The following is a 25,827-nucleotide window of genomic DNA, read 5'->3' as shown; positions in this document are numbered from 1 at the left end:
ACAAATAGGGAACTTTGTAAATTTGGAAATAATACAATCAGCAGCTGGAGATTGTGGTGTCTGCAATAGAAATGTCCAATTGATGGTGGGAGGGGTGTATCCAATGAGCGGATCCCAACTTCAGAAATGTATGCAGCAAAGTTCGAACGGCCGTTTACGAAATAGCTGCTGAGCCCCTGCTATTTTCAGATCTCCTTTTGGTTAGGAGGTCCGCTGAGAAGCAGTATGAGAGAAAGCGAAAGAGGAATTGTACCAAATATAGACGCACAAGACTTAGAGAGACTACTTCACTCAATCGGTGAATAAGGTCAAAGGTCACTTGGGCTTTCTGTTGTTGAACTGATCAGGAAACATTGGGAGAAAAGGCAGCTTTTCCGTGTTATTTTTGATCCATTAACAGGAAGACAGGGTTTGAAACGTGTACTTCCTGAGAGTGCGATTGAGAGAGCGGGAATAAGGAATGAGCAGCGAATCATGACACACCTGTCATGATGATCTTTTCTTTCCTCAACAATTTATATTCACCTATGAGTCCAATCTCCCTTGGCATTCCCACGGGGAGTCAAGAACAAAGATAGTCTTCAAGTGAGGGATAAATGGGCCTGGGCGTCCAGACGTAACTCAGTCCCCATTTGAAAGTCACACACGTTCTGTCCACATTTTTATCTAATACTTTTGAGCTTATATCATTCAATCAAAAAGCAAACCTTACGGCAATTTGGATGAGCAGGGAAGTAGAGTTCGTTGGATTATAGGAGTCTCTTTTTATAGTGCAGGCTGAGGAGCTGGGAGATGCAAAAACTGAGGCGCTACAGCGAAACCACTGGCTGGAGGGTGTAATTGCAGCGTGACATGTTTACATAGGCAGTATCCAACAACACCGATTTGCATTCATATAGCACCTTTAACGTAGCAAAACGCCCCAAGGCGCTTCACAGGAGCGATTATCAAACAAGAATTCGACACCGAGCCACATAAGGAGATATTAGGACAGGTGACCAAAAGCTTGGTCAAAGAGATAGGGTTTTAAGGACGGTCTTAATGGAGGAGAGAGAGGTGGAGAGGTTTAGGGAGGGAATTCCAGAGCTTAGGATCTAGGCAGCTGAAGGCACGGCCGCCAATGGTGGAGGGATGAAAATTGGGGATGCTCAAAAGGCCAGAATTGGAGGAGCGCAGAGATCTTGGCGGGTTGTAGGGCTGCAGAGGTTACAGAGATAGAGAGGGGTGAGGCCATGGAGGGATTCTAAATGTGGACATAGGAATAGATATATTTTATGAAGTCATTGTACATTTGATTAAATGTTACTTACTGGAGAAATGCATTGATAATTCAAGTTCCTTTTCATGACTGTGCTTGCAATTAGAGCAATGCAGCTTTGCGTGTTCGGACAATTAATTCTTGGCCTTTGGGGGGGTCAGTTAAGTCTGGGATTGGGTAGGGGGCTGCCTACTGGGGTTGCTGTCCTTCCCTGTCAGTAGGTGGGTCGCTGTTCTGGGTGGGGGGAGGAGGGTTGGGAGAAAGTTTTACTTAGAATTACAAAGAATTTTACAGCACAGTAACAGGCCATTCGGCCCAACTGGTCTGTGCCGGTGTTTATGCTCCACATGAGCCTCCTCCCAACCTTACTTCATCTCATTCTATCAACATATCCTTCTATTCCTTTCTCCCTCATATGTTTATTTAGCTTCCCCTTAAATGTATCTATGCTATTCGCCTCAACCACTCCTTGTGGGAGCGAGTTCCACATTCTCACCACTCTCTGGGTAAAGAAGTTGCTCCTGAATTCCTTATTGGATTTATTAGTGACTATCTTATATTTATGACCCTCTAGTTTTGGACTCCCCACAAGTGGAAACATCTTCTCTCAGTCTACCCTATTGATTTGGGCTGAGTGGGCCTCCAAGAACAGGCTGCTTGGTATTCCTCCAGTTTGCAGCTTCTCAAGCAGCTAATGAGCCACTTACCAAGTTTGTTAATCTAGAAATAGAGCAAAGTTTGTCTTAAACCACGCAGTGGGAATTGAGAAATTCTGATATACCCAGGAGGGAATTCCAGGCCCACATCTGCTGTCAGATGTGAGTATTCCCAGCTCCTTCATAACGAACAATATAAAATCCTCCTAATCCCCATAAACTAACTCACTGTACCAAAAAAAATTGTTTTTTGGATGTAGAACACGAAAGCTTCGCTTTATAGAAAGTCCAGTGAAACTGAACTTTTCCAAGTCCTGTACTGGCATATCTGACGGGTAATCTGAGATCTGGAAGATGTCAATCTTTAGCCACTAGACTGGCCTGTCCCTTTAAGGACACTCCTCTAAGTAGGCAAATCCAGCAAGTTATAGCTACTTCGAAACCTCTGCATTCTAACTAGTTACAGTCGCTGCCATTCCTTTATTTGTTTATACTGAGAACTCCAAAATATATCCTATAAACAGGTAGCAACTTGTGGAGGGAGTGTACCACTATTCCAATTTAGTGGCAAGTTTGAATAGAAGCCTTTGAATTCAAAATATTTTCCCAACAGCTTCTCCATGTGTGTCACCTATGGTGCAGTGGGCAGCACTCTTACCTCTGAGCCAGATAGTTATAGGTTTAAGTCCCATCCCAGCAACTTGGGTACAAAATCTAGGCTGATACTCCCAGTGCAGTACTGAGGGAGTGCTGCACCGTAAGAGGTGTTGTCTTTTGGATGAAATATTAAATTGAGGCCCCGTCTGCTCTCTCAGGTGGACGTTTTGAAGAAGAGCAGGAGAGTTCTCCCGATGTCCTAGCCAATATTTATCTCTCAACCAACATTATTAAAACAGGTTATCTGGTCATTTATCTCATTGCTGTTTGTGGGACCTTGCTGTTTGTAAATTGGCTGCCGCGTTTCCTACATTATAACAGTGACTACACTTCAAAACTACTTCATTGGCTGTAAGACTCCACGTGATATCAAGAAACGGCTGAAAGCACTGGATACAGCAAAGGCTATGGGCCCCGACAACATCCCGGCTGTAGTGTTGAAGACTTGTGCTCCAGAACTACCTGCGCCTCTAGCCAAGCTGTTCCAGTACAGCTACAACACTGGCATCTACCCGACATTGTGGAAAATTGCCCAGGTATGTCCTGTCCACAAAAAGCAGGACAAATCCAATCCGGCCAATTACCGCCCCATCAGTCTACTCTCAATCATCAGCAAAGTGATGGAAGGTGTCGTAGACAGTGCTATCAAGCGGCACTTACTCACCAATAACTTGCTCACCGACGTTCAGTTTGGGTTCCGCCAGGACCACTCGGCTCCAGACCTCATTACAGCCTTGGTCCAAACATGGACAAAAGAGCTGAATTCCAGAGGTAAGGTGAGAGTGACTGCCCTTGACATCAAGGCAGCATTTGACTGAGTGTGGCACCAAGGAGCCCTAGTAAAATTGAAGTCCATGGGAATCAGGGGGAAAACTCTCCAGTGGCTGGAGTCATACCTAGCACAAAGGAAGATGGTAGTGGTTGTTGGAGGCCAATCATCTCAGCCCCAGGAAATTGCTGCAGGAGTTCCTCAGGGCAGTGTCCTAGGCCCAACCATCTTCAGCTGCTTCATCAATGACCTTCCCTCCATCATAAGGTCAGAAATGGGGATGTTCGCTGATGACTGCACAGTGTTCAGTTCCATTCGCAACCCCTCAAATAATGAAGCAGTCCGTGCCCACATGCAGCAAGACCTGCACAACACCCAGGCTTGGGCTGATAAATGGCAAGTAACATTTGGGCCAGACAAGTGCCAGGCAATGACTATCTCCAACAAGAGAGAGTCTAACCACCTCCCCTTGACATTCAACAGCATTACCATCGCCAAATCCCCCACCATCAACATCCTGGGGGTCACCACTGACCAGAAACTTAACTGGACCAGCCATATAAATACTGTGGCTACAAGAGCAGGTCAGAGGCTGGGTATTCTGCGGCGAGTGACTCACCTCCTGACTCCCCAAAGCCTTTCTACCATCTACAAGACACAAGTCAGGAGTGTGATGGAATACTCTCCACTTGCCTGGATGAGTGCAGCTCCAACAACAATCAAGAAGCTCGACACCATCCAGGACAAAGCAGTCCAGTTGATTGGCACCCCATCCACCACCCTAAACATTCACTCCCTTCACCACCGGCGCACTGTGGCTGCAGTGTGCACCATCCACAGGATGCACTGCAGCAACTCGCCAAGGCTTCTTCGACAGCACCTCCCAAACCCGTGACCTCTACCACCTAGAAGGACAAGGGCAGCAGGCGCATGGGAACAACACCACCTGCACGTTCCCCTCCAAGTCACACACCATCCCGACTTGGAAATATATCGCCGTTCCTTCATCGTCGCTGGGTCAAAATCCTGGAACTCCCTGCCTAATAGCACTGTGGGAGAACCTTCACCACACAGACTGCAGCAGTTCAAGAAGGCGGCTCACCACCACCTTCTCAAGGGCAATTAGGGATGGGCAATAAATGCAGGCCTCGCCAGCGACGCCCACATCCCATGAACGAATTTTTAAAAAGCGCTTTGGGATGTTGTGAGGTTGTGAAAGGCGCTGTATAAAAGCTAATCTTCACTGTGAGGTAAGCTCAGAAAGATGCAAATTAAAAAAAGTTCAACTAAAAGTTTACATATTTCTTGGTCTTCACTATAAAAAGCCAAACCCTGAACAGACTGATAGTGAAGAGCTGCTCCTAATTTTACCAGCAGGGATTTATGTAACAGGTGTCCATTTATCGAGGAGCTGAGCAAAAAACATTTAATTCACAGACTCGGGAGATCTTACGACCTTCAATCTTTTTTCACTGCAATCCCTTACAACAGTGTCACAGAATCACACAGCACAGAAGGAGGCCATTCAGCCCATCATACCTGTGTCACCTCTGACTTACCACGAGCAATGCCACCGGGGGAGGGGGGTCAGCTAATATAGATATATACTTTTATATAGAGAAAAATATTATGAAGATGGCATGTCTAGCATTTATTTTCGAGTCCAGCACTCTGTTGCACTTCAATTATATAAAGAAATGAAGGCAATGTGCAGGAACAGAAAATACCACAGCCAGAATATCTGTTTATTGGCATCTGTATGAATTCACTTAGTTCAGACATTGTAGTCAAAACATTTTGGCAGAGGGATTAATTCATTGGGCTTTACAAGGTATAATGTTCCCGTCCTTATATAAAGCATGCAGTCCTCTGGCTGACCATGTGCGGTATTAAAGAAGTATTTAAATATGAGTCTTGTAAGGCCAGCATGGAAAGGGTATGGTAGTATAGCGGTTATGTTATTGGACTAGTAACCTAGAGACCTGGACTAAAAATCTCATGGAATGTAAGTTCAAAGCCCACCATGGTAGTTTGAGAATTTGAATTCAAACATATGAAAATGACAGAACAGGAAAAGACCTACTGGTCCGAACAGGCCTTATGTATCATGTACAGATGCTGCTCACCCCTCCAGGAGACCACGTGATCTTCTGGGAAAGGCTAAATACCCAGGCCAATTGGGGGAGGGGGAAATCTGGAAAGTTCCTCAGGCAATCAAAAATGAAACATTGACCCTGATTTAAATTACAGGAAACATACCTCTTATATGAAGTAATCTCCATTCTCAGCCAGAAACAGGTCCTGTTTTTAAAAAGCTGGTATTAGTAAAAGTGACCGCGAAGTTGTTGGATTGTCGTTAAAAAAAAATAACTGGTTCACTAATGCCATTTGGAGGAAGGAAGCCTGCCGTCCTTACCCCGCCTCTCCTATATGTGTCTCCAGTCCCACACCAATGCCCTCTGAAGTGGTCTTAGCATGCCACTCAGTTTAGAGATCGGCAATAAATGCTGGCCTTGCCAGCGACACCCACATCCCACAAATAAAATAAAAACAACTGAATATCAGGCAGTTTCTATAACAACAACTTGCATTTGTATAGCGCCTTTAACGCAGTAAAACGCCCCTAGGGGCTTCACAGGGGCAAGTAGCAAACAAAATTTGACACCGAGCTACATAAGGAGATATTAGGACAGGTGATCAAAAGCTTAGTCAAAGAGGTAGGTTTTAAGGAGTGTCTTAAAGGAGGAGAGAGAGGTGGAGAGACAGAGAGGTTTAGGGAGGGAATTCCAGAACTTAGGGCCTAGACAGCTGAAGGCACGGCCGCCAATGGTGGAGCAATTAAAATCGGGGATGTTCAAGAGGCCAGAATTGGAGAGCGGCCGATCGGCACTACCTGTTTTATTCCCGGGTGCCAAGTTGGAAATCCTGCCCAGCGTGTCAATCTTGACTACTAGTCTTCAAGTCAGCATAACCATCAGCTGCTCAATGAACCATTTCCAAATTTACAACATCCCTTGTTCGCTTCCCTCTAATAAAATGTGCCTCTCAAAAAAAAAAGTACTTAATTGGCTGTAAAGTGCTTTGGGACGCCCTTAGGTCGTGAAAGGTCCTATATAAATACAAGTCTTTTTTTTAGCTGCTCTTCAACGCAAATATCCACACAGGATCTCACTAATCGACAGGGTCAAATTTAAAAGACGTATCCTTTGTGACAGTGGTCTGCTACTTCATGCTGTCGTTATGCCAACCAATATCCAAGGAAAACATAGTAGAGTAATAGTAGCTTGAAGCTAAGGGAAGAGAATGTTGAAAATTGCCTTAGGAAGCTCCTGTACATGTTTCTGGATAATGGAGCAATCTACCAGCACTGACACCTATTTTAAAATAGACCTTTTCAATGAGAACCCTGGTACAAAAGCCATGGGCCATGGTGCAGGTTTAAGACAGAGGAGAGAAGACCAGGGAAATCAGGAAGTATTAATTGATGCTAAGCTTAGGTTTTATGAAACTGTGGATTGTAAGAGGAGAGGAGAAGACTGAAGGGAGGTGACGAGTTCCCCAATTTTGAGTCCTGGAAAAGAATGGGTTGGAGTAGGAGATGGTGTGAGGAGCGTTGGTTTGAACGTATTGAGGATACAGGGAGGAAGAAGAGTAGCAAGGACGGAGTGTTTGGAATTTAGGAAAAAGGAGAGTAAGATTTTCTAGTTTGTGCCTTTTACCTTATGATGAGTTTCATTTGTCATAAAAGGGTGGACTAGAAAACATTTTCATTAAAACTGAAAATGTTGGAAACACTCAGCAGGTCAGGCAGCATCTGTGGAGAGAGAAACAGAGTTAATGTTTCAGGTCGATGACCTTTGGGTCATTTTAATTAAATCATTTTAGTGGCACAGTTAAATCTTACATAAGAACAGATTACTTTTACGAACAAGGAGCTGCCATTAGACCCAAAAAGCTTCCTCATGGACCAAACCAACCAACCAACTTCTCACCATGTCCATCGATCCATCCTCTCGCCGAGAAAACATCTAATTGTCTCTTGAACCTACTTATACCGGTCCACTTCAATATTCTTCCCTCGGAACTAATTCAATATCCTTATTACACTTTGGGCAAAACCGTTCTTCCTTCTTGCTCTTAATTTCCTAATTATTTTTCTTCCCTGCTTTGTCCCACCCCTAGGAATATAGGATTAGTGGTAGGCCCTTCCACCCCTTGAGCCGATTCCGCCATTCAATTAGATCATGACTGATCTGTATCTTGACTCCATTTACCCGCCTTGGTTCCGTAACCCTTAATCCCCTCACCCAACACAAATTTATCAATCTCAGTTTTTAAATTTTCAATTGACCCCCAGCCTCAACAGCTTTTTGGGGGAGAGAGTTCCAGATTTCCACTCCCCTTTGTGTGAAGAAGTGATTCCTGACATCACCCCTGAACGGCCTGGCTCTAATTTTAAGGTTATGTCCCCTCGTTCTGGACTCTCCCACCAGAGGAAATAGTTTCTCTCTAACTACCCAATCAAATCCTTTAACCATCTTAAACACTTCAATCAGATGACCCCTTAATCTTTTATACTCGAGGGAATACAAGTCTAGTCTTGTTTTTATTTTAAGCTGGTGTCCCCAGTACTAAAGTGATCATCTTGGCCATTTGTGTATCAACCAAATTTGACTAAGGCCCGGTCTGGGCATTCAACCAATAGGGTGAGTCAGAGTAGGGTTGCCAACCCTCCAGGATTGCCCTGAAGACTCCAGGGATTAAAGATTAATCTCCTGGACACCCGCTGCGAGCAAACACCCGTGGAGAAAGATCATAGGGGCATAAAAAAAATTGGGTGTTATTTTCATTTTTTTTGATCACTTTTGTTTATTATTTATAAAAAAATATTACAGCTTGGAATAAAAAAGATGTTTGACTGATAGTCAAGAATCATCCTAACAAATAAGCAAGAGTCTGTTTGCTTTCCAATTGGCTGGAGAAGGTGGAGCGCCGCAAGGATGGGGACCAATGGCGGGAGCAGTTGGCGGTGAGAAGTCATGTGACAAAACCTCCAAGAATGTGTCCAATCAGAGTTGGCAACCCTCAGCCTGCGTCAGGCTTGTATGGAGAATGCAGGAATAAGACCAAATGTAAACAGCAACAAGCCCGCAGGAGAAAGTAACAGGCCATCTGTAAGCTGGGTGTTGCTTTGATCAGACGCTTCAAATTGATTGTAAAAGATTTAATGGATATTACACAAACGCTTTATGCACCTCATACAAGAACACAAAGGAATATTCAACAAATCTTAGACATTCTTATCAACGCAGAACAGACCAAGCTCTAAGACCATGTGTCAAAACAAAACGTGCTTTAATTGTTAAATATTCATTGTTACTATGTCGTAAAATTTTTATTGCGGATTTATAACTTCAACAACGTCAGTGACTATTCATCCCCAAGTCTACTCAAGGCACTTGTTTTATGTTTAACAACACTTTGCATTTATATAGCGCCTTTAACGTAGTAAAATGTCCCAAGACGCTTCACAGGAGCATAAATCAGACTAAATTTAACACCGAGCCACATAAGAAGATATTGGGACAGGGGACCAAAAGCTTGGTCGAAGAGGTAGGTTTTAAGGAACATCTTAAAGGAGGAGAGAGAGAGGCGGAGAGGTTTAAGGGAGGGAATTCCAGAGCTTACGGCCTAGGCAGCTGAAGGCACGGCCGCCAATGGTGGGGTGAAAGAAATTGGGGATATGCAAGAGGCCAGAATTGAAGGAGTCTGGCAGGGTTTCTCGACTTGGTTATAGATTGATGTGGAAAGATTTAATGGATTAATGTACCCCACCTTCTCCCCTTCCATTGCCCTCCCCTCCATGTGGTACCATCCAGACTAGCAAGGTCCACTGTTTGTTCGCTGGTTTTTGCTGAACTCAGCCCTCTGATACTTCAGCCAAGTGGCTATCCTTCCTGCGCGAGCCTCGATAAGGAGTGTCAACAGCCTATTCAACCATGGGCAGCATCACAGCCAAGCCAAATCCTGTATCCAACATCCACATACCCACACATACCTGACCCAGGGACACTGAGGCCAATTATAGCCCCCTTGCTCGCCCCAGCTGGGATTAGCTAACTCACCACAGGACAGCGATGGGAGTTAGGACCTACTGGTCTGTATGATTCAGGACCACCTCGGGTGGTACATTTACCACGGGCTTAATGTAGTCCTTGACTACATCAAAGAGTTGTACTAGTTAAAAAACATCCTATCAAAAAAAACGGAACTTCCGTCATTTCAAAAGAAATGAACTGCAGTTAATCTGTCGCTGGACACGATTCTCATATTTATGCCCAGTAACTGATAAAACAAACATCCAATTTCCTTGTTTTAGTTAAAAAGATTAACAGGAAATGACAGCTGTTCTCTCACGTTGGTCCCTTGCTTTGGTTCAGTGTTTTTCTTTAGATCAACGGAAAGAAAGAAAAGAGAGGGAGATCTATATTTCTATCGCGCCTTTTACAACCTCGGGACGGCCCAAAGCGCTTTACAGCCAATGAAGTTCTTTTGAAGTGTATTCGCTCTTGTAATGTAACTGTACGGTCACCGTTTATTCAGCAAGGGGAAAGGTTACTCACTGTGTAATGTGGGGAGTTGCTAGCAGTTTCATCTGAAGGTGCACTTCTTTGTCTAAAATGTTACTAAGTATGCGAGCGAAACAGTAAACAATTGAACTTGAGAGGCAGACTGCGATTGTCTGGCTCAGTTTTGAAACCCCTCACTCCCTCCATGCTGAAGCATGTCAGATTCTGAGCTTGGGATGTCTCAAAGACACAAGAACAGGATTCCTCCCCCTCGACATTAAGAGTTCCACAAGTTCTCAGTCTAACTCCTTCATCCCACGTGAACTGGCAAACTTGCTTGTTGGCAGCAACATCCCCATTGCTCTTGTGGCTGATGAGATCATCAGAATGCCCTTAAATAGATTCAATCTGCCCAATTCCCATACATGGAATTTATTATCAGGTCTTTTATAATGCTGCAAACCTATCGCTGTGTCTGAGGTTGTCTGTGGAAATGTGGATACAGAATGCTTATACTTGGCTCCTTACCTCACTGCCTCCCTCCCCATCCCTTGCAGTGAGGGTAGCGAAAGCGGGAGGGTGACTGGAGGCTGAGTTTAAATTAAACATTTTCACGTTATAACGTACAGACTTGGAAATGGTACAGACAACCCAAGATTGGATGGGGGTCTCCTCCTCTCTACCTGTTTCTACAACCTCCTCCAGCCCTACACTCCACCACCCCCCTAAAACTCTCCATTCCACTGACTCTGGTCAGTGCATCTCCCTCTCTCTTTACCCGACCATTATCCTCGTGTCTTCAGCCGCCTAGCCTCTGGAATTTCCCCTTTAAACCTCTCCACTTCCCTCTCCTCCTTTAAGACTCTCCATGAAACCTATCTCTTTGACCAAGTTTTTGGTCACCTGTCCTAATATTTCTTTCTTTGGCTGAATGTCTTTTTTTTATTAGATCTCTGTGAAGTTCTTTACAGACATTTTTCTATGTTAAAGGTGCCGTATAAATACAAATTTCTGTTGTTGTAGTCCTGCTGCCATATCTTAAAGTCATGCTCCAGATCAGCCTTACCCATACAATCTAACATCTCCTAGATCTCTATAGGGTCCCCTCTCAGTCACTTCCTTTCAAGGCTTAAAGAGCCCGAGTTTCTTCGGTCTATCCTCATATCTCAATCCTTTGACACTCGGGATCAGCTATGTGGCTCTTCACCGCCTCAATGGCTTAAATAGTTCCCTCATCCTTGTGTTCAAATCCCTCCATGGCCTTGCCCCTCTCTATCTCTGTAACTTTCTCCAGCCCTATAATCCTCTGAGATCTCAGTTTTCTGATAACACTCATCTTGCGCATCCTCCACTCCCTTCATCCCACCATTGTTGGCCGTGCCTTCAGCCGTCAAGGCCCCAAGCTCTGGATTTATCTTCCTAAATTTCTCTGCCTCTCCTCCTTCAGATGAGATGTTAAACTGAGGCCCCGTCTGCCCTCTCAGGTGGACATAAAAGGTCCCATGGCACTATTTCAAAGAAGAGCAGGGGAGTTCTCCCCGGTGTCCTGGCCAACATTTATACTTCAACCAACACCGAAAAACAAATTATCTGGTCGTTATCATATTGCTGCCATGTTTCCTACATTACAACAGTGACTGCACTGCAAAAGTACTTAATTGACTGTAAAACAGAGGAGATTTACTAGAATGATTCCAGGGACGAGGGACTTTAGTTACGTGGATAGACTGGAGAAGCTGGGATTGTTCTCCTTGGAACAGAGACAGTTGCAAGGAGATTTGATAGAGATATTCAAAATCATGAGGGGTCTAGACAGAGTAGATAGAGAGAAACTGTTCCCATTGGCGGAAGGGTCAAGAACTAGAGGGCATAGATTTAAGGTGATTGGCAAAAGAACCAAAGGTGACATGAGGAAAAACTTTTTTTACGCAATGAGTGGTTAGGATCTGGAATACACTGCCCGAGGGGGTGGTGGAGGCAGATTCAATCCTGGCCTTCAAAAGGGAACTGGATAAGTACATGAAACAAAAAAATGTGCCGGGCCACGGGGATAGGGCGGGGGAGTGGGACTAGCTGGATTGCTCTTGCATAGAGCCCAGCGCGGACTCAATGGCCTCCTTCCGTGCTGTAACCTTTCCATGATTCTATATAAATGAAAATCTGTCTTTCTTTATTTCAAGAATGGTCCAAACATGAGGCAACACCTAGTAATCAAACTGTTGCAGCACAATCCAGGCCTGTGCCAACCTGAGAGCCAAAGGTCAGCCGCTCCCCCCCTCCCCCCACAAGTGTCTTCAGCCTCAGTTGGACATTGGCCGTGAACTGCTGTGAGCAGAATAATTGCAGAGGACCTGTGGAAATTGTCCACAGATTCTGCCTTGACTCTGTCGAGTTTGATTGGACAGATATCAACAACAACAACTTGCATTTATATAGCGCCTTTAACATAGTAAAATGTCCCAAGGCGCTTCACAGGGGCGTATCAGACAAAATTTGACACCGAGCCACAGAAGGAGATATTAGGACAGGTGACCAAAAGCTTGGTCAAAGAAGGAGGTTTTAAGGAGCGTCTTAAAGAAGGAGAGAGGTAGAGAGGTTTAGGGAGGGAATTCCAGAGCTTAGGGCCTAGGCAGCTGAAGGCACGGCCGCCAATGGTGGGGCGATGGGAATTGGGGATCCGATTTGGCTGGCACTCAAGCGCCACAGACTGGATTATACACAACGGTTTGAATACTAGGTGCCTCACGTTTGGACCATTCTTGAAGATGAATGTTTGTGCTGTTCTGGGTGGAGCATTGTATACACAGTGCTGGGGTGGGAATATCCCTCTCTTTCTTTGTACCCAGTCATGGTGTTGAACAAACTGCTTTGCGCAGAATAATCATGGAGGAGCTGGGAAATTCTCTGCAGACTCTGCCATGACTTGTTGATATTGGGCAGTTATCAGCCACACTATCTTTTCCAATTATGTTTATGACTGATACCTTAGAGTTCAAAGGTGGTTGCCTTGAGATAGGAACTAGGGAGCAGCACTGCTACTCAGCGACGCCCTTTTATTGGGATTGGGTTTCTCTCCTCGATAAACAGGAGCACTAGACACTTAAAGCTGAATGTAGCCACTTTGACTGTGTTCGGTTCTGGGCACCGCACCTCAGGAAGGATATATTGGCCTTGGAGGGGGTGCAGTGCAGATTGACCAGAATGATACTGGGGCTAAAAGGGTTAAATTATGAGGCCAGGTTGCATAGACTGGGCTTGTATTCCCTCAAGATAAGAAAATTAAGGGGTGATCTAATCGAGGTGTTTAAGATGATTAAAGGATTTGATAGGGTAGAGAGAGAGAAACTATTTCCTCTGGTGGGGGGAGCCCAGGACAAGGGGGCATAACCTTAAAATTAGAGCTCGGCCATTCAGGGGTAATGTCAGGAAGCATTGCATAATGAGGTAAACAAGGAGGTAATGTTGAACCTGTACATCACCTTAGTTAGGATCCAGTTGGACTACAGTGTACAATTTTGGGCACCCCAACATGAGAAGGATCTAAATGTAGCATAAATTCAAAAGAAAAGAAAGATTTGCATTTATACAGAGCCTTTCACAACCTCAGGACGTCCTAAAGTGTAGTACTTTTTTTGAAGTGTAGTCAATGTAGGAAACGCAGCAGCCAATTTGCACACAGCAAGATCCCATAAACAGCAATGTAAAAATGACCAGATAATCTGTTTTTGGAGATGTTGATTGAGGGATTAATATGTACCAGGATACTGGGGAGAATTCCCTGCTCTTCTTCAAAATAATGCCAGGGGATCTTTTGCATTCACCTGAGAGGGCAGATGGGGCCTTGGTTTAACATCTCATCTGATAGACGGTACCTCCAACAGTGCAGCACTCCCTCAGTATTACACTAGGAGTGTCAGCCCAGATTTTGTGCTCAAGTTCCTGGAGTGGGACTTGAACCCATGACCTTCTGACTCAGAGGTGAGAGTGTTACTGAGTCACGGCCGACACCTGGATAAAGGAGGAGGTAATGTTGAACTTGTGGAACACCTTAGTTAGGACTCACTTAGACTACAGTGTACAGTTTTGAGAAGGATATAAAAATAATGCAGCACAGATTCACTGGGATATTAAGAGGGGTGAAGAAAGGCTTGAGAAGTTAGGAATTATTTTTTGACAAGAGCTGATGGACAACTTTTAGACAACCTGATGGAGATCTTCAAGATTATGAAGGGCTAATAATGATAAATTGTTTCCACCAGGCAACAAGTCAGTGACAAAGAGCGCACTGATTTAAAATAATCCCAAAATGAATTGAAGGGCAGTTTAGAGAAACAGAGGGCGGTTACAATGTGGAATTCTCAGCCACAAACTGTTGCTGAAGCAGAGTCCAGAAATTCTTTTGAAAGTTGCTTTAGAAAGAAGAATATTAAGGGGTACAGGGAACGAGCAGGAGAGTGGCATTAGACTGGGTGACTTGTGGAGACAAACACCATCGGCACAGACTTGGCCCTCCGGCCCTACAACTCTCCGAGATCTCTGCGCTCCTCCAATTCTGGCATCTTGCGCGTCCCCGATTTTCATCGCTCCACCATTGGCGGCCGTGCCTTCAGCCGTCTGGGCCCTAAGTTCTGGAATTCCCTCCCTAAATCTCTCCGCCTCTCTCTCCTCCTTTAAGATGCTCCTTAAAACCTACCTTTTTGTCAAAGCTTTTGATCACCTGTCCTGGTATCTCCTTATGTGTCTCGATGTCAAATTTTGTTTGATAATCGCTCCTGTGAAGCGGCCTTGGACGTTTTACTACGTTAATAGTAAAATGTCCAAAGCCACTTCACAGGAGTGATTATCAAACAAAATTTGACACCGAGACACATACGGAGATGTATAAACGCAGGCTGTTGTTGTTGCTGTTGTTGGTGGGCTGAATGAATTCAATTCTGTTCTGGAACATTCTGTGATTCTAAGGGCGTTTATTAGAAGTGATTCTGATGTTCGGATTCGGGCATCAGAACCTTGCTTGGAGCTAGCGTCAGCATTACTGGTAGTTACAGGAGAGCGGGGGGTCAGGGATCTGGTCTTGTTTGTACAGCTTGGCTCGCCTACCACAGGTCTATTTATGGTTGTGCCATGCCAAGTGGAGATTAGTCACTTCCTGATTGGAAGAGGGGAGAAAAGCTACAGGACCAACCATTCTATCAAACGATTCTCTTTTACTGGAGCCCTTTCATTGTATGGAAGCTTGGATTACCCTTCCTCTAATACCTCTCTCTTAGAGAAGAAGTGGGAACAGCACTGGATCCCGACTTGGTCAATATCCCACAGCCAGGCAGGCTGGGATTAAAGGCCTAGAGGTCCCTGGAGCTAGCCTGCAATACGAGTAAGACTGGTTTGATATCTCCATCTTGGGCTCCAAATGTAGGCTGGCACTAGTGCAGTACTGGGGGAGTGCTGGATTGTCAAAGGCGCTATCTGTTGGATGAGACATTAAACAGACTGCCGGTTCAGGTGGACATTAAAGATCCCATGGCACTTTTTTTTATGAAAGAGCAGGGAGTTCTCTTGATCAACATTCATCCTCAAACAACACCACCAAAAAAGATTATTTGGTCATTTATCTCACTGCTGTTGGTGGGATCTTGCTGTACACAAATTGGCTGCCACATTTCCATTCATAACAACGGTGACTGCACTTCAGGAGCTTTGGGACATTCTAAAGAAACAAAAGATCCTTTATTAATGCAAGTTATTTCTTTCTTGTTCCCTCTTCCCCCTCCTCAATCTCCACACTTTCTTTTTCCCATTAAGGTTGCAGGAAGAGTTGGGTTATGGTCTGCTCATTAGCAGCCTCCAATGGCAGTCTGCATTGCCATGTCCAAGGAGGAAAAGTTTACTAGGAATTCCTTGCCTCTTTTTCCTTCTCCTACTACGATGGGACCTTTTGTGAACTGAAAGGAGCTCCATACTTTCGGCCCCACCAACATCCAGCTGAAACATTACAACAGAGTACGGAATCCAGTATTGGAAGATACGCCCACAATGGAGAGCGTCCTAGAAAAAAAATCTTTCCTTTTAATTTCCTTCCTCCATGTGAAAAGAGAAAAAGGAAAGAACTTGCATTTCTACTGCACCTTTCACAACCTCAGGACGTCCCAAAACACTTTAAAGCCAATGAAGTACTTTTGAAGTGTAGTGACTGTTGCAATGTAGGAAATGCGGCAACCAATTCGCACACAGCAAGATCCCACAAACAGCAATGAGATATATGACCAGGTCATCTGTTTTTAGTGATGTTGGTTGAGGGATAAATATTGGCCAGGACACCGGGGAGAACTCCCCTGCTCTTCTTTGAAATAGTGGCCGTGGGATCTTTTACCAGCTGAGACACAATCCATTGTCCCCGCAGGGAGGTTGGAAATCACGGTGCTCCCATCTGGCAAGACTGCTCAGGGAGCAAAGAGGTCACTAAAAAACTGAACGTTGATTTGTCGCCCTCACTTCTTCCAAGTATGGAAGGACCTGGGCCTACTCAATGTTTCCATTTGGTAGCATGGCTAAGAGCAACAGAATCAGGCCATATAATCTGCCTCCAGCTGCCCTATAGCAATGCGTGGTGTCACCACGTCACCAAAGTATTTATGTTTTGGCGATACATACATGCTAAAGCCATCTGCAAGAAGGTCACTTTCCTCTTTTGGGCCAAACATTTCCTTTCCCCTCAATGACTCAGCTCTCTATAAAGTTAGATTCTAACCAAGACTTGAATCCTACTTTCATATTGGGAGAGGCCCTTCTAATCTCTCTCTCACACTCATGTACAGGATACAAGAAGAAAGTCTGTCATCTCACAGCAGATCTCATCTCTAACCTCTAACATTTGTCTCCAATGCAGCCTTTCCAGGTTTTCTTTATTTAACTAATATTGCCATGATCATTGCTCCGTGAGCTTTCTTCTCATTCCTGCGCTGCTCCAAATTCCCCATCCTACAAGTTCTTCCTTCTCCCTTCTTCCTCCCTGTGTTGAAATCAAAAGTTATCGCACTGTCTCTACTCTAACGCAGGAACTAAAAATCATGGTACTCCTCACCTCCCTCAGCCGTCCTGTCCTGCTACCATCTAGAAGTGTCACTTTAATCACAACGCCTTGATCTACTCTCCTACTTTTTTCAACCTTGGTGGTGCCTTTTATTAGTAAAATATGAGGCCAGAGGAAAATAACCTTAAATGAACGTCTAAGTCACTTGTTGCTGAGTAACAACATAATTACCTCAACAAACATGTTTTCCAGAACTGTACTGAGGGCCATATGGTTCTAATATTGGGAGAGTGGCTCCAAAATATTTGGTTGGAATAATATTCATCAAATGCTGTGGTATGTGGGTTTAGTTTAACAGAGGAAAGTGAAAAGTAATATTCTTCCCTCAGCATTAAACCTGGCCTTTAAAATTCTGGAATTAAGCTCCAATAGCTCAATGGCAGAGATAGGCCCAGGCTTTTAGCCTGGGGTGATTTTGTTTTTTACATTTCTTTAGAAATAGTCTCAATAGGGGATCTGGCTTCCAATCCAGCCCAGACCAGTGAGATGAAAATCCCCTCTGTTTGCTGGTACAAGGTTAACAGGTGGAATAAATCCAGGGTGATTTCAACTCATCTCCTTGTATCGAGCCACAGCACAGCAGTCTCACTCAGAGAGGCCACAAGATGGCTGGTGCAGGAAAATTTAACACGTCGCACTCTTCTGAGATTGGGGCTGAGGCAAATAGTTCGGGCAATGTAGAGAAAGCTTTACTCTGAACCCAATCAGGATGCACCTGCCCTGGGAGTGTTTGATGGGACAGTGTAGAAGGAGCTTTACTCTGTATCTAACCCTGTACCTGTCCTGGGAGTGTTTGATGGGACAGTGTAGAGGGAGCTTTACTCTGTATCTAACCCTGTACCTGTCCTGGGAGTGTTTGATGGGACAGTGTAGAGGGAGCTTTACTCTGTATCTAACCCTGTACCTGTCCTGGGAGTGTTTGATGGGACAGTGTAGAGGGAGCTTTACTCTGTATCTAACCCGTGCTGTACCTGCCCTGGGAGTGTTTGGTGCTGGCACTTGGTATGTGAAGTAGGGAAGTGTTCAATTCCTCAGCACAAACAACTCTCACTTGATGTGCACAGAATTCACAGAAAACAAACATAGAAAGAAGGAAAGACTTGATCACATCTGACAGAAACTGTTTGCAATATCTCACATACAGTGAGCTATCTTCGGTACACAGAGACTTATAAAGGAAATGACTGCTAAAGGAACCATTTTTATTAGAGAGAATTGAGCCATAATATTTTTAATTTTTTTTACTCAGCTGGAAAAAGTAAACAGCCTCTTACCTCGTTCTTGCCATCAAAGCGATTGACCTTTGCAATCTTATTTAATAAATTAACACCTGTCGGAAATGGAGCTTTAAGGGCTTCTAATTAAGTGTTCAAGTTACTGCTGAGCTGTGAAAACCGGACATAAAATGCAACGTGAAGTTTATAAGGAGATTGGGAGAAATTTTTATAGGACTATTTTTAGCTTTTTTAAAAAACCTATTTTCCAGCCCTACTTTGCGTTCCTCCAACTCCGGTCTCTTGCCCATCTCCCACTTCCTTCACTCCACCATTGGCGGCCGTGCCTTCAACTGCCTGGGCCCTAGGGTCTGGAATTCCCTCCCTAAACCTCTCCACCCCTCTCTCCTTCAGGATGCTCCTTAAAACCCACCTCTTTCACCAAGCTTCTGGTCACCGGTCCTAATATCTATCTCCTTCTTTGGCTTGGTATCAAATTTTGTCTGATTACACTCCTGTGAAGTGCTTTGGGATGTCTTACTGTCTGAAAGGTGCTATATAAATGCAAGTTGTTGTACTTGCTGCAAGATAACAAGATTAAGAGTGAGCTGCACATATTATATGATCCCTAATCAGTAACTGTTACCGAATATAATATATACCTGAAGAGAGGAGAGAAAGAACTGTTCTTTTGGCGCACATCTACATAATATATTAAAAATCCTACATCTGCATGGATTTCCTGTCAAATTTTTGGCATGATAAATTCTTGTGTCCATATTCATGATGGAAACTATCTATGTAAACTTGTCACACTGCAATGCCACCATCCTACCAGCGGTGGTGCTGCAGAGCCTCTAATGGCAGGAGGGTGTAATTACAGTATGACAATATTTATCCCTCAACCAACGTCACTAAAAAACAGATGATCTGGTCATTATGACCAACATTGTGGGATCTTGCTGTGTGCAAATTGGCTGCCACATTACAACAGTGACTACTTTGCAAAAGTACTTCATTGGCTGTAAAGTGCTTTGGGATGTCCTGAGGTCATGAAAGGCGCTATATAAATGCAAGATCTTTCTTTCTGGGCCATTTCCATTATTAATACATTTATAATGGAGATATAAAAATAAGGACAGAAGGTATGAGTTTGAAGTGGGGCCTGAATTATATCTGCCCGCCCCAGTCTATTTATCCTCTAATTCCACTTCTCCTGAAGACTACACTCTTGTGTGCAATGCCACGGGAGATCAGTTAGTAATATATTTTTTAAATCTTATAAAGCTGCCAACTTTTGCCTTTATAAATTCCTGTGTCCATATTTATAATGAAAACCTCCTATGTAAACTTGTCACGCTACAATTACAGCCTCCTGCCATTGCTGGTGCTGTAGCACCTCTGTTTTGCATCTCCCAGATCCTCAGCCTTACTGCAGAGAAACTTATATGCTCCAACCAGCTCTACCTCTACAAGTTTTGCCAAAGTATTAAAGAGAAATAAGGACGGAATGTATGACTTTAAGGTGCGGGCTGGGTTGTGTCTGCACTCTTTGACTTACTCCCCATGTCCAACTAGATTGACCAGTTCAATAGAAATACTGAAGAGAGTCACCAAGGCGCAGGGAGCAGAGGAGTTCTCATCCCAGGGTCCTCACTCCCTCCCTGTTAGAAACGGCCGACTGTACATCAGCAGAGGATTGAAAGTATCAGTGAGGATCTTGAACTCAGTGAAGCTGCTTTTTGATCTGCCATTCGTCATTTGCGATGTGATTATAGAATCATAGATTCTTTTTTCTTTTGCGGTGGAAACTCTGCAGCCGAGTGGTACAAATGATGCTATGTAGATTCGGACATTTTATCAATAGATTATCATTTATGCACATTAATTTCTCCCCCTCTCCTTTCTCTCTCTCCCTGCCCCACACCCCCCCCAGATTCGTGGATACATCAACGCGATCAGTCCTGACAACAATGACAAAGAAGATCTTCTGGCTTTTCGCTTCTACGCCTTGAACCCAATCGTGGATCCCTGGATTTTCATCATATTTCGGAAGGCCGTGTTGCGGAGCATTCAGCGGATACTTTGCTGCCGTTTCGCCACTTCCCTCAAGAGCAGCACCTTCCAAGAGCCCTTAAAGCAGCAGAGCATTTCCTTGTGTTGACTGTGGGGGGGAGGGGGGCAAAGTGACTGTCAAAGAGACACTGCACCCAGGGCACCTGCTTCAGGATTTACGAGGTATCTTGGAATGAAAGACTGTGGCGGCCATTGAGATGGGGGAGATGGGCAGTGGGATCAAACATATATAGCTAAGGAAAGAGGCTAGCCCTTCACCCGGCAATGATTGACTCCTATTGCCTTCCTTACTTTTCCTGCCTTTGACAAGCGACCTTTGACCCTCTTAAACAGGGGGCAGGAGCTTTATTCTGAGGCATCTGTGGACATCTCACCCAATCCCTCAGCTCAAAATGCTGACCCTTCAAGTCAGATCGATCAGTAAGAACCCAGGCTCACTTGAGTTAAGAGATGCTTTGTTTTAACCTAAAAATTGGGGATTAAACTATTGAACTAAGTGCCATTCAGACTGCATTAATTTATAGTCGGACTGAGGGGGTGGCGTTAATAATATATATAAATATGCCCTGAACACGCTGCTGAAAAATATTATGATGCATGGACATTTTACAAGGGTCTGCTGTATCCGATCAAGGTGTAAGATACAGTGAATTTAATGTTCTAAAGTCTTAGCTTCAATGACATGATGTTGGAAAAGATTATGTGATTGTGACAGCGAGTGCTGTTTACGGTCAGCACAACGCACCTGCTGCAGAGGCGGCTTCCTGCCACGAGAGGGCGGCAGCATGCTGGCAAAATAGAGCTCCCTTCTGTGGCACGAATGAAGTACCTGAAGCATGTGGTGTGTGTGTCTATCAGTGACTGTGGTGTGTGTGTTGTCTATCAGTGACTGTGGTGTGTGTCTATCAGTGACTGTGGTGTGTGTGTTGTCTATCAGTGACTGTGGTGTGTGTCTATCAGTGACTGTGGTGTGTGTGTCTATCAGTGACTGTGGTGTGTGTGTTGTCTATCAGTGACTGTGGTGTGTGTCTATCAGTGACTGTGGTGTGTGTGTTGTCTATCAGTGACTGTGGTGTGTGTCTATCAGTGACTGTGGTGTGTGTGTGTCTATCAGTGACTGTGGTGTGTGTGTGTCTATCAGTGACTGTGGTGTGTGTGTGTCTATCAGTGACTGTGGTGTGTGTCTATCAGTGACTGTGGTGTGTGTGTTGTCTATCAGTGACTGTGGTGTGTGTCTATCAGTGACTGTGGTGTGTGTGTTGTCTATCAGTGACTGTGGTGTGTGTCTATCAGTGACTGTGGTGTGTGTGTGTCTATCAGTGACTGTGGTGTGTGTGTGTCTATCAGTGACTGTGGTGTGTGTGTTGTCTATCAGTGACTGTGGTGTGTGTGTTGTCTATCAGTGACTGTGGTGTGTGTGTCTTTCAGTGACTGTGGTGTGTGTGTCTATCAGTGACTGTGGTGTGTGTGTTGTCTATCAGTGACTGTGGTGTGTGTGTCTATCAGTGACTGTGGTGTGTGTGTTGTCTATCAGTGACTGTGGTGTGTGTGTCTATCAGTGACTGTGGTGTGTGTGTGTCTATCAGTGACTGTGGTGTGTGTGTCTATCAGTGACTGTGGTGTGTGTGTGTCTATCAGTGACTGTGGTGTGTGTGTGTCTATCAGTGACTGTGGTGTGTGTCTATCAGTGACTGTGGTGTGTGTGTCTATCAGTGACTGTGGTGTGTGTGTGTGTCTATCAGTGACTGTGGTGTGTGTGTTGTCTATCAGTGACTGTGGTGTGTGTCTATCAGTGACTGTGGTGTGTGTTGTCTATCAGTGACTGTGGTGTGTGTCTATCAGTGACTGTGGTGTGTGTGTTGTCTATCAGTGACTGTGGTGTGTGTGTGTCTATCAGTGACTGTGGTGTGTGTGTTGTCTATCAGTGACTGTGGTGTGTGTGTGTCTATCAGTGACTGTGGTGTGTGTGTCTATCAGTGACTGTGGTGTGTGTGTCTATCAGTGACTGTGGTGTGTGTGTGTGTCTATCAGTGACTGTGGTGTGTGTGTTGTCTATCAGTGACTGTGGTGTGTGTCTATCAGTGACTGTGGTGTGTGTGTTGTCTATCAGTGACTGTGGTGTGTGTCTATCAGTGACTGTGGTGTGTGTTGTCTATCAGTGACTGTGGTGTGTGTGTTGTCTATCAGTGACTGTGGTGTGTGTCTATCAGTGACTGTGGTGTGTGTTGTCTATCAGTGACTGTGGTGTGTGTTGTCTATCAGTGACTGTGGTGTGTGTCTATCAGTGACTGTGGTGTGTGTTGTCTATCAGTGACTGTGGTGTGTGTGTGTGTCTATCAGTGACTGTGGTGTGTGTGTTGTCTATCAGTGACTGTGGTGTGTGTCTATCAGTGACTGTGGTGTGTGTTGTCTATCAGTGACTGTGGTGTGTGTGTTGTCTATCAGTGACTGTGGTGTTTGGGCATCAGTATTGTACCAACAGGAAGTGAATGTTTGTTTAACGGAAATGATGTTAATACCATAGATTTCTTTCCTTTAACTTGCATTGTATCAGAGTAAAAGTTAAGAAGTCAAGAAATAATTTAAAATATTTATATTTAAATTAATTTGAAAATATTTGTTGTTATTGTTTATACCCTCATTTGATTGAAATTTCTGTTCAGGAAATGCTTAACCTTGAACAGGAAGTGACCTGGCATGAACAGGAATAGTACTTCATCCCCACCAGAAATTATATCCATTGAAATGTAACCTTTTTGTTCCAGAAATTCAACAAGATGAGGAATAATGCAGCAATTTATAGGCTTTGGACCACCCATTGTTAAGTAGCAGAGGATCTGTACATTGTATTACCTTGCTGTTCCTGTACTTGACGTGATGTGTTTTGAGAATGTTCCAGTTTAGTTCTGCACTGTCCACTTTAAGCTGAATAAGAGAAGACAACACTATATCAAAATTCAAAGAAAATCCCATGGCAGCCACCTGATTGCCAAAGTTCTGTGAAGGGATCGATTTCTTAGCAACTGTGCACAAATTCCAAACCCTACAACAACAACTTTCATTTATATAGTGCCTTTAATGTAATAAAACGTCCCAAGGCACTTCACAGCAATGTAATCAGACAAATATTGACACCGAGCCAAAGAAGGAGACATTAGGACAGGTGACCAAAAGCTTGGTTAATGAGGTAGGTTTTCGAGAGGGTCTTAAAGGGGGAGAGAGAGGGGGAGAGGTTTAGGGAGGGAATTCCACAGCTTAAGGCCCAGGCAGCTGAAGGCACGGCCGCCAATGGTAGGGTGAAGGAAGTTGGGGACGGAAAGAGGCCAAAGTTGAAGGAATGCAGAGATCTCGGAGGGTTTCAGGGCTGGAGGATGTTACAGAGATGGGGGGGGAGGGGGCAAGGCCATGGAGGGATTTGAACACAAGGATGAGAACTATAAAATGGAGGCACTCGGATAACCAATGTAAATCAGTGGGCACAGGGGTATTGGACGAACAAGACTTGGTGTGAGTTTTGGATGAGCTTATTTATCTAATGGGTAAATGTTCCATATGGCACTGAGCCAAGCACATAGAGTTGCCAACTCTCGTTGAACATATTCCTGGAGGTTCGATCATGTGATGTCTGATCACATGATTTCTGATCACATGACACTTGCAATATCATTTGCAAACTGCAAGCATTTACCTTATAAAGGTTGTGTCCCCTGTAGCTGAGACATTGATCCAAGGCCCCGCCTGTCCTCTCAGATGGATGTAAAAGATCCCATGGCATTATTTTGTGGATGATTAGGGGAGTTCCCTCAACCAACCTAAAACAGATTATCTGGTCGTTATCACATGGCTGTTTGTGGGACCTTACTGTGCGCAAATTGACTGCCACCTTTCCCCACATTACAGGAGTGACTACACTTCAAAAGTACTTCATTGGCTGAAAAGCATTTTGGGATGTCCGAGGGTTGTGAAAGGTGCTATATAAATGCAAGTTCTTTCTTTCTTCAGTGACATCGGTGCACACAGGTCAGCGCGAGATGGCAGCGGGTTTTATGGGATGGAGAATTCTCTTCCCAGCATCCCTGGCGGAGGAGAAAGCACCCTATCCCTGGAATTTAAGGCCGTGCATGCGTTCAACCCCAGGGATAAAGCAGTTTCTCTGCGGCTATGGATTCTGGGAAAAGAACTCCCCATTCCATAAGACCCTCTGGCACCTCGCGGTGACGTCACAGAATGAGGGGACTACAAGGGGAAGCGTTCCTGATTCCGACTCTGAAAGTTCCAGACACACCAGAGGAAGTCACCAGGTGAGCTCTGCTGACTTTTCACCCAGGTGCTCATAGCAGTGCCCGGGAGATCAATCCTCAATTCCGGATGACTCCCAGAGCGTTGGCAAACCAAGATACACACCAGGAGGTTGCAAGGTTTAATCCATGGTCCCTGCTGCGTTAGTCGATAGCAGGCCGGAAAACATTTCAGGCGCTATCTCTGTGACCTCCTCCAGCCCGATAACCCTCCGAGATCTCTGCACTCCTGAAATTCTGGCCACTTGCACATCCCCGATTTACATCGCTACGCCGTTGGTGGCCGTGTCTTCAGCTATCTAAGCTCTGGAATTCCCTCCCTAAATCTTTCTACCTCTCTCTCCTCCTTTAAGATGCTCCTTAAAACCTACCTCTTTGACCAAGCTTTTGGTCACCTGTCCTAATATCTCCTTATGTGGCTTGGTGTCAATTCATTTCTGATTACACTCCTGTGAAGCGCCTTGGGACGTTTTCCTACGTTAAAGGTGCTATATAAATTCAAGTTGTGGTTGTTTACATTGTACAATTAACCTCAGCAGCCTTGGCCATCACTGTCCGATGACTCCTGTTGGACAAGGTACGTGTGGACATTGGGTGAGAACAGAATTACGCTCAACTGAGATTCCTACTATGGTGCATTATCCTGTTGGCACACACTGTCTAGACTCCCACATGAAGAACGGCTACTGGAGGGCCTCAATGGGACCACAGCCTCACAAGGAGTCAGTCCTTTCAGGAAAGGAAGGGAGGGAAAAAGTTCTCTAACCTGGAATTTACATTTTATTGTCACTAATTTATATAGAAACATAGAAAATAGGAGCAGGAGTCGGCCATTCGGCCCTTTGAGCCTGCTGCACCATTCAAAATGATCATGGCTGATCCTCTATCTCAATACCATATTCCCGCTCTCTCCCCATACCCCTTGATGCCTTTTGTGTCTAGCAATCTATCTAGCTCCTTCTTAAATAAATTCAGTGACTTGGCCTCCACTGCCTTCTGTGGTAGAGAATTCCACAGGTTCACCAGCCTCTGAGTGAAGAAATTTCTCCTCATCTCAGTCCTAAATATCCTACCCCGTATCCTGAGACTGTGACCCCTCGTTCTAGACCCTCCAGCCAGGGAAACATCCACCCTGCATCCAATCTGTCTAGCACTGTCAGAATTTTATACATTTCATTGAGATCCCCTCTCATTCTTCTAACCTGGAGTGAATACAGGCCTAGTCGACCCAATCTCTCCT

The 25,827-nt window shown here is 44.7% G+C and overlaps 1 protein-coding gene across 1 annotated transcript in view; it reads left to right on the top strand.

The window, feature by feature from the left end:
- ptgir (prostaglandin I2 receptor) overlaps window positions 1-20,785 on the top strand; it is a 48,101-nt gene extending 27,316 nt beyond the window's left edge. Inside the window, exon 2 of the mRNA XM_067974822.1 lies at window positions 20,150-20,785. Within this exon, the coding sequence (XP_067830923.1) occupies window positions 20,150-20,377 (228 nt within the window). The 3' untranslated portion in view covers window positions 20,378-20,785. The remainder of the gene's footprint in view (window positions 1-20,149) is intronic.
- Window positions 20,786-25,827: the final 5,042 nt, after the last annotated feature.

The sequence above is a fragment of the Heptranchias perlo genome, chromosome 41, assembly GCF_035084215.1.
Source record: "Heptranchias perlo isolate sHepPer1 chromosome 41, sHepPer1.hap1, whole genome shotgun sequence".
Taxonomy (NCBI): domain Eukaryota; kingdom Metazoa; phylum Chordata; class Chondrichthyes; order Hexanchiformes; family Hexanchidae; genus Heptranchias; species Heptranchias perlo.
The sequence above is the reverse complement of the archived record's forward strand: the minus strand, read 5'-3'. Positions and strand labels throughout refer to the sequence as shown.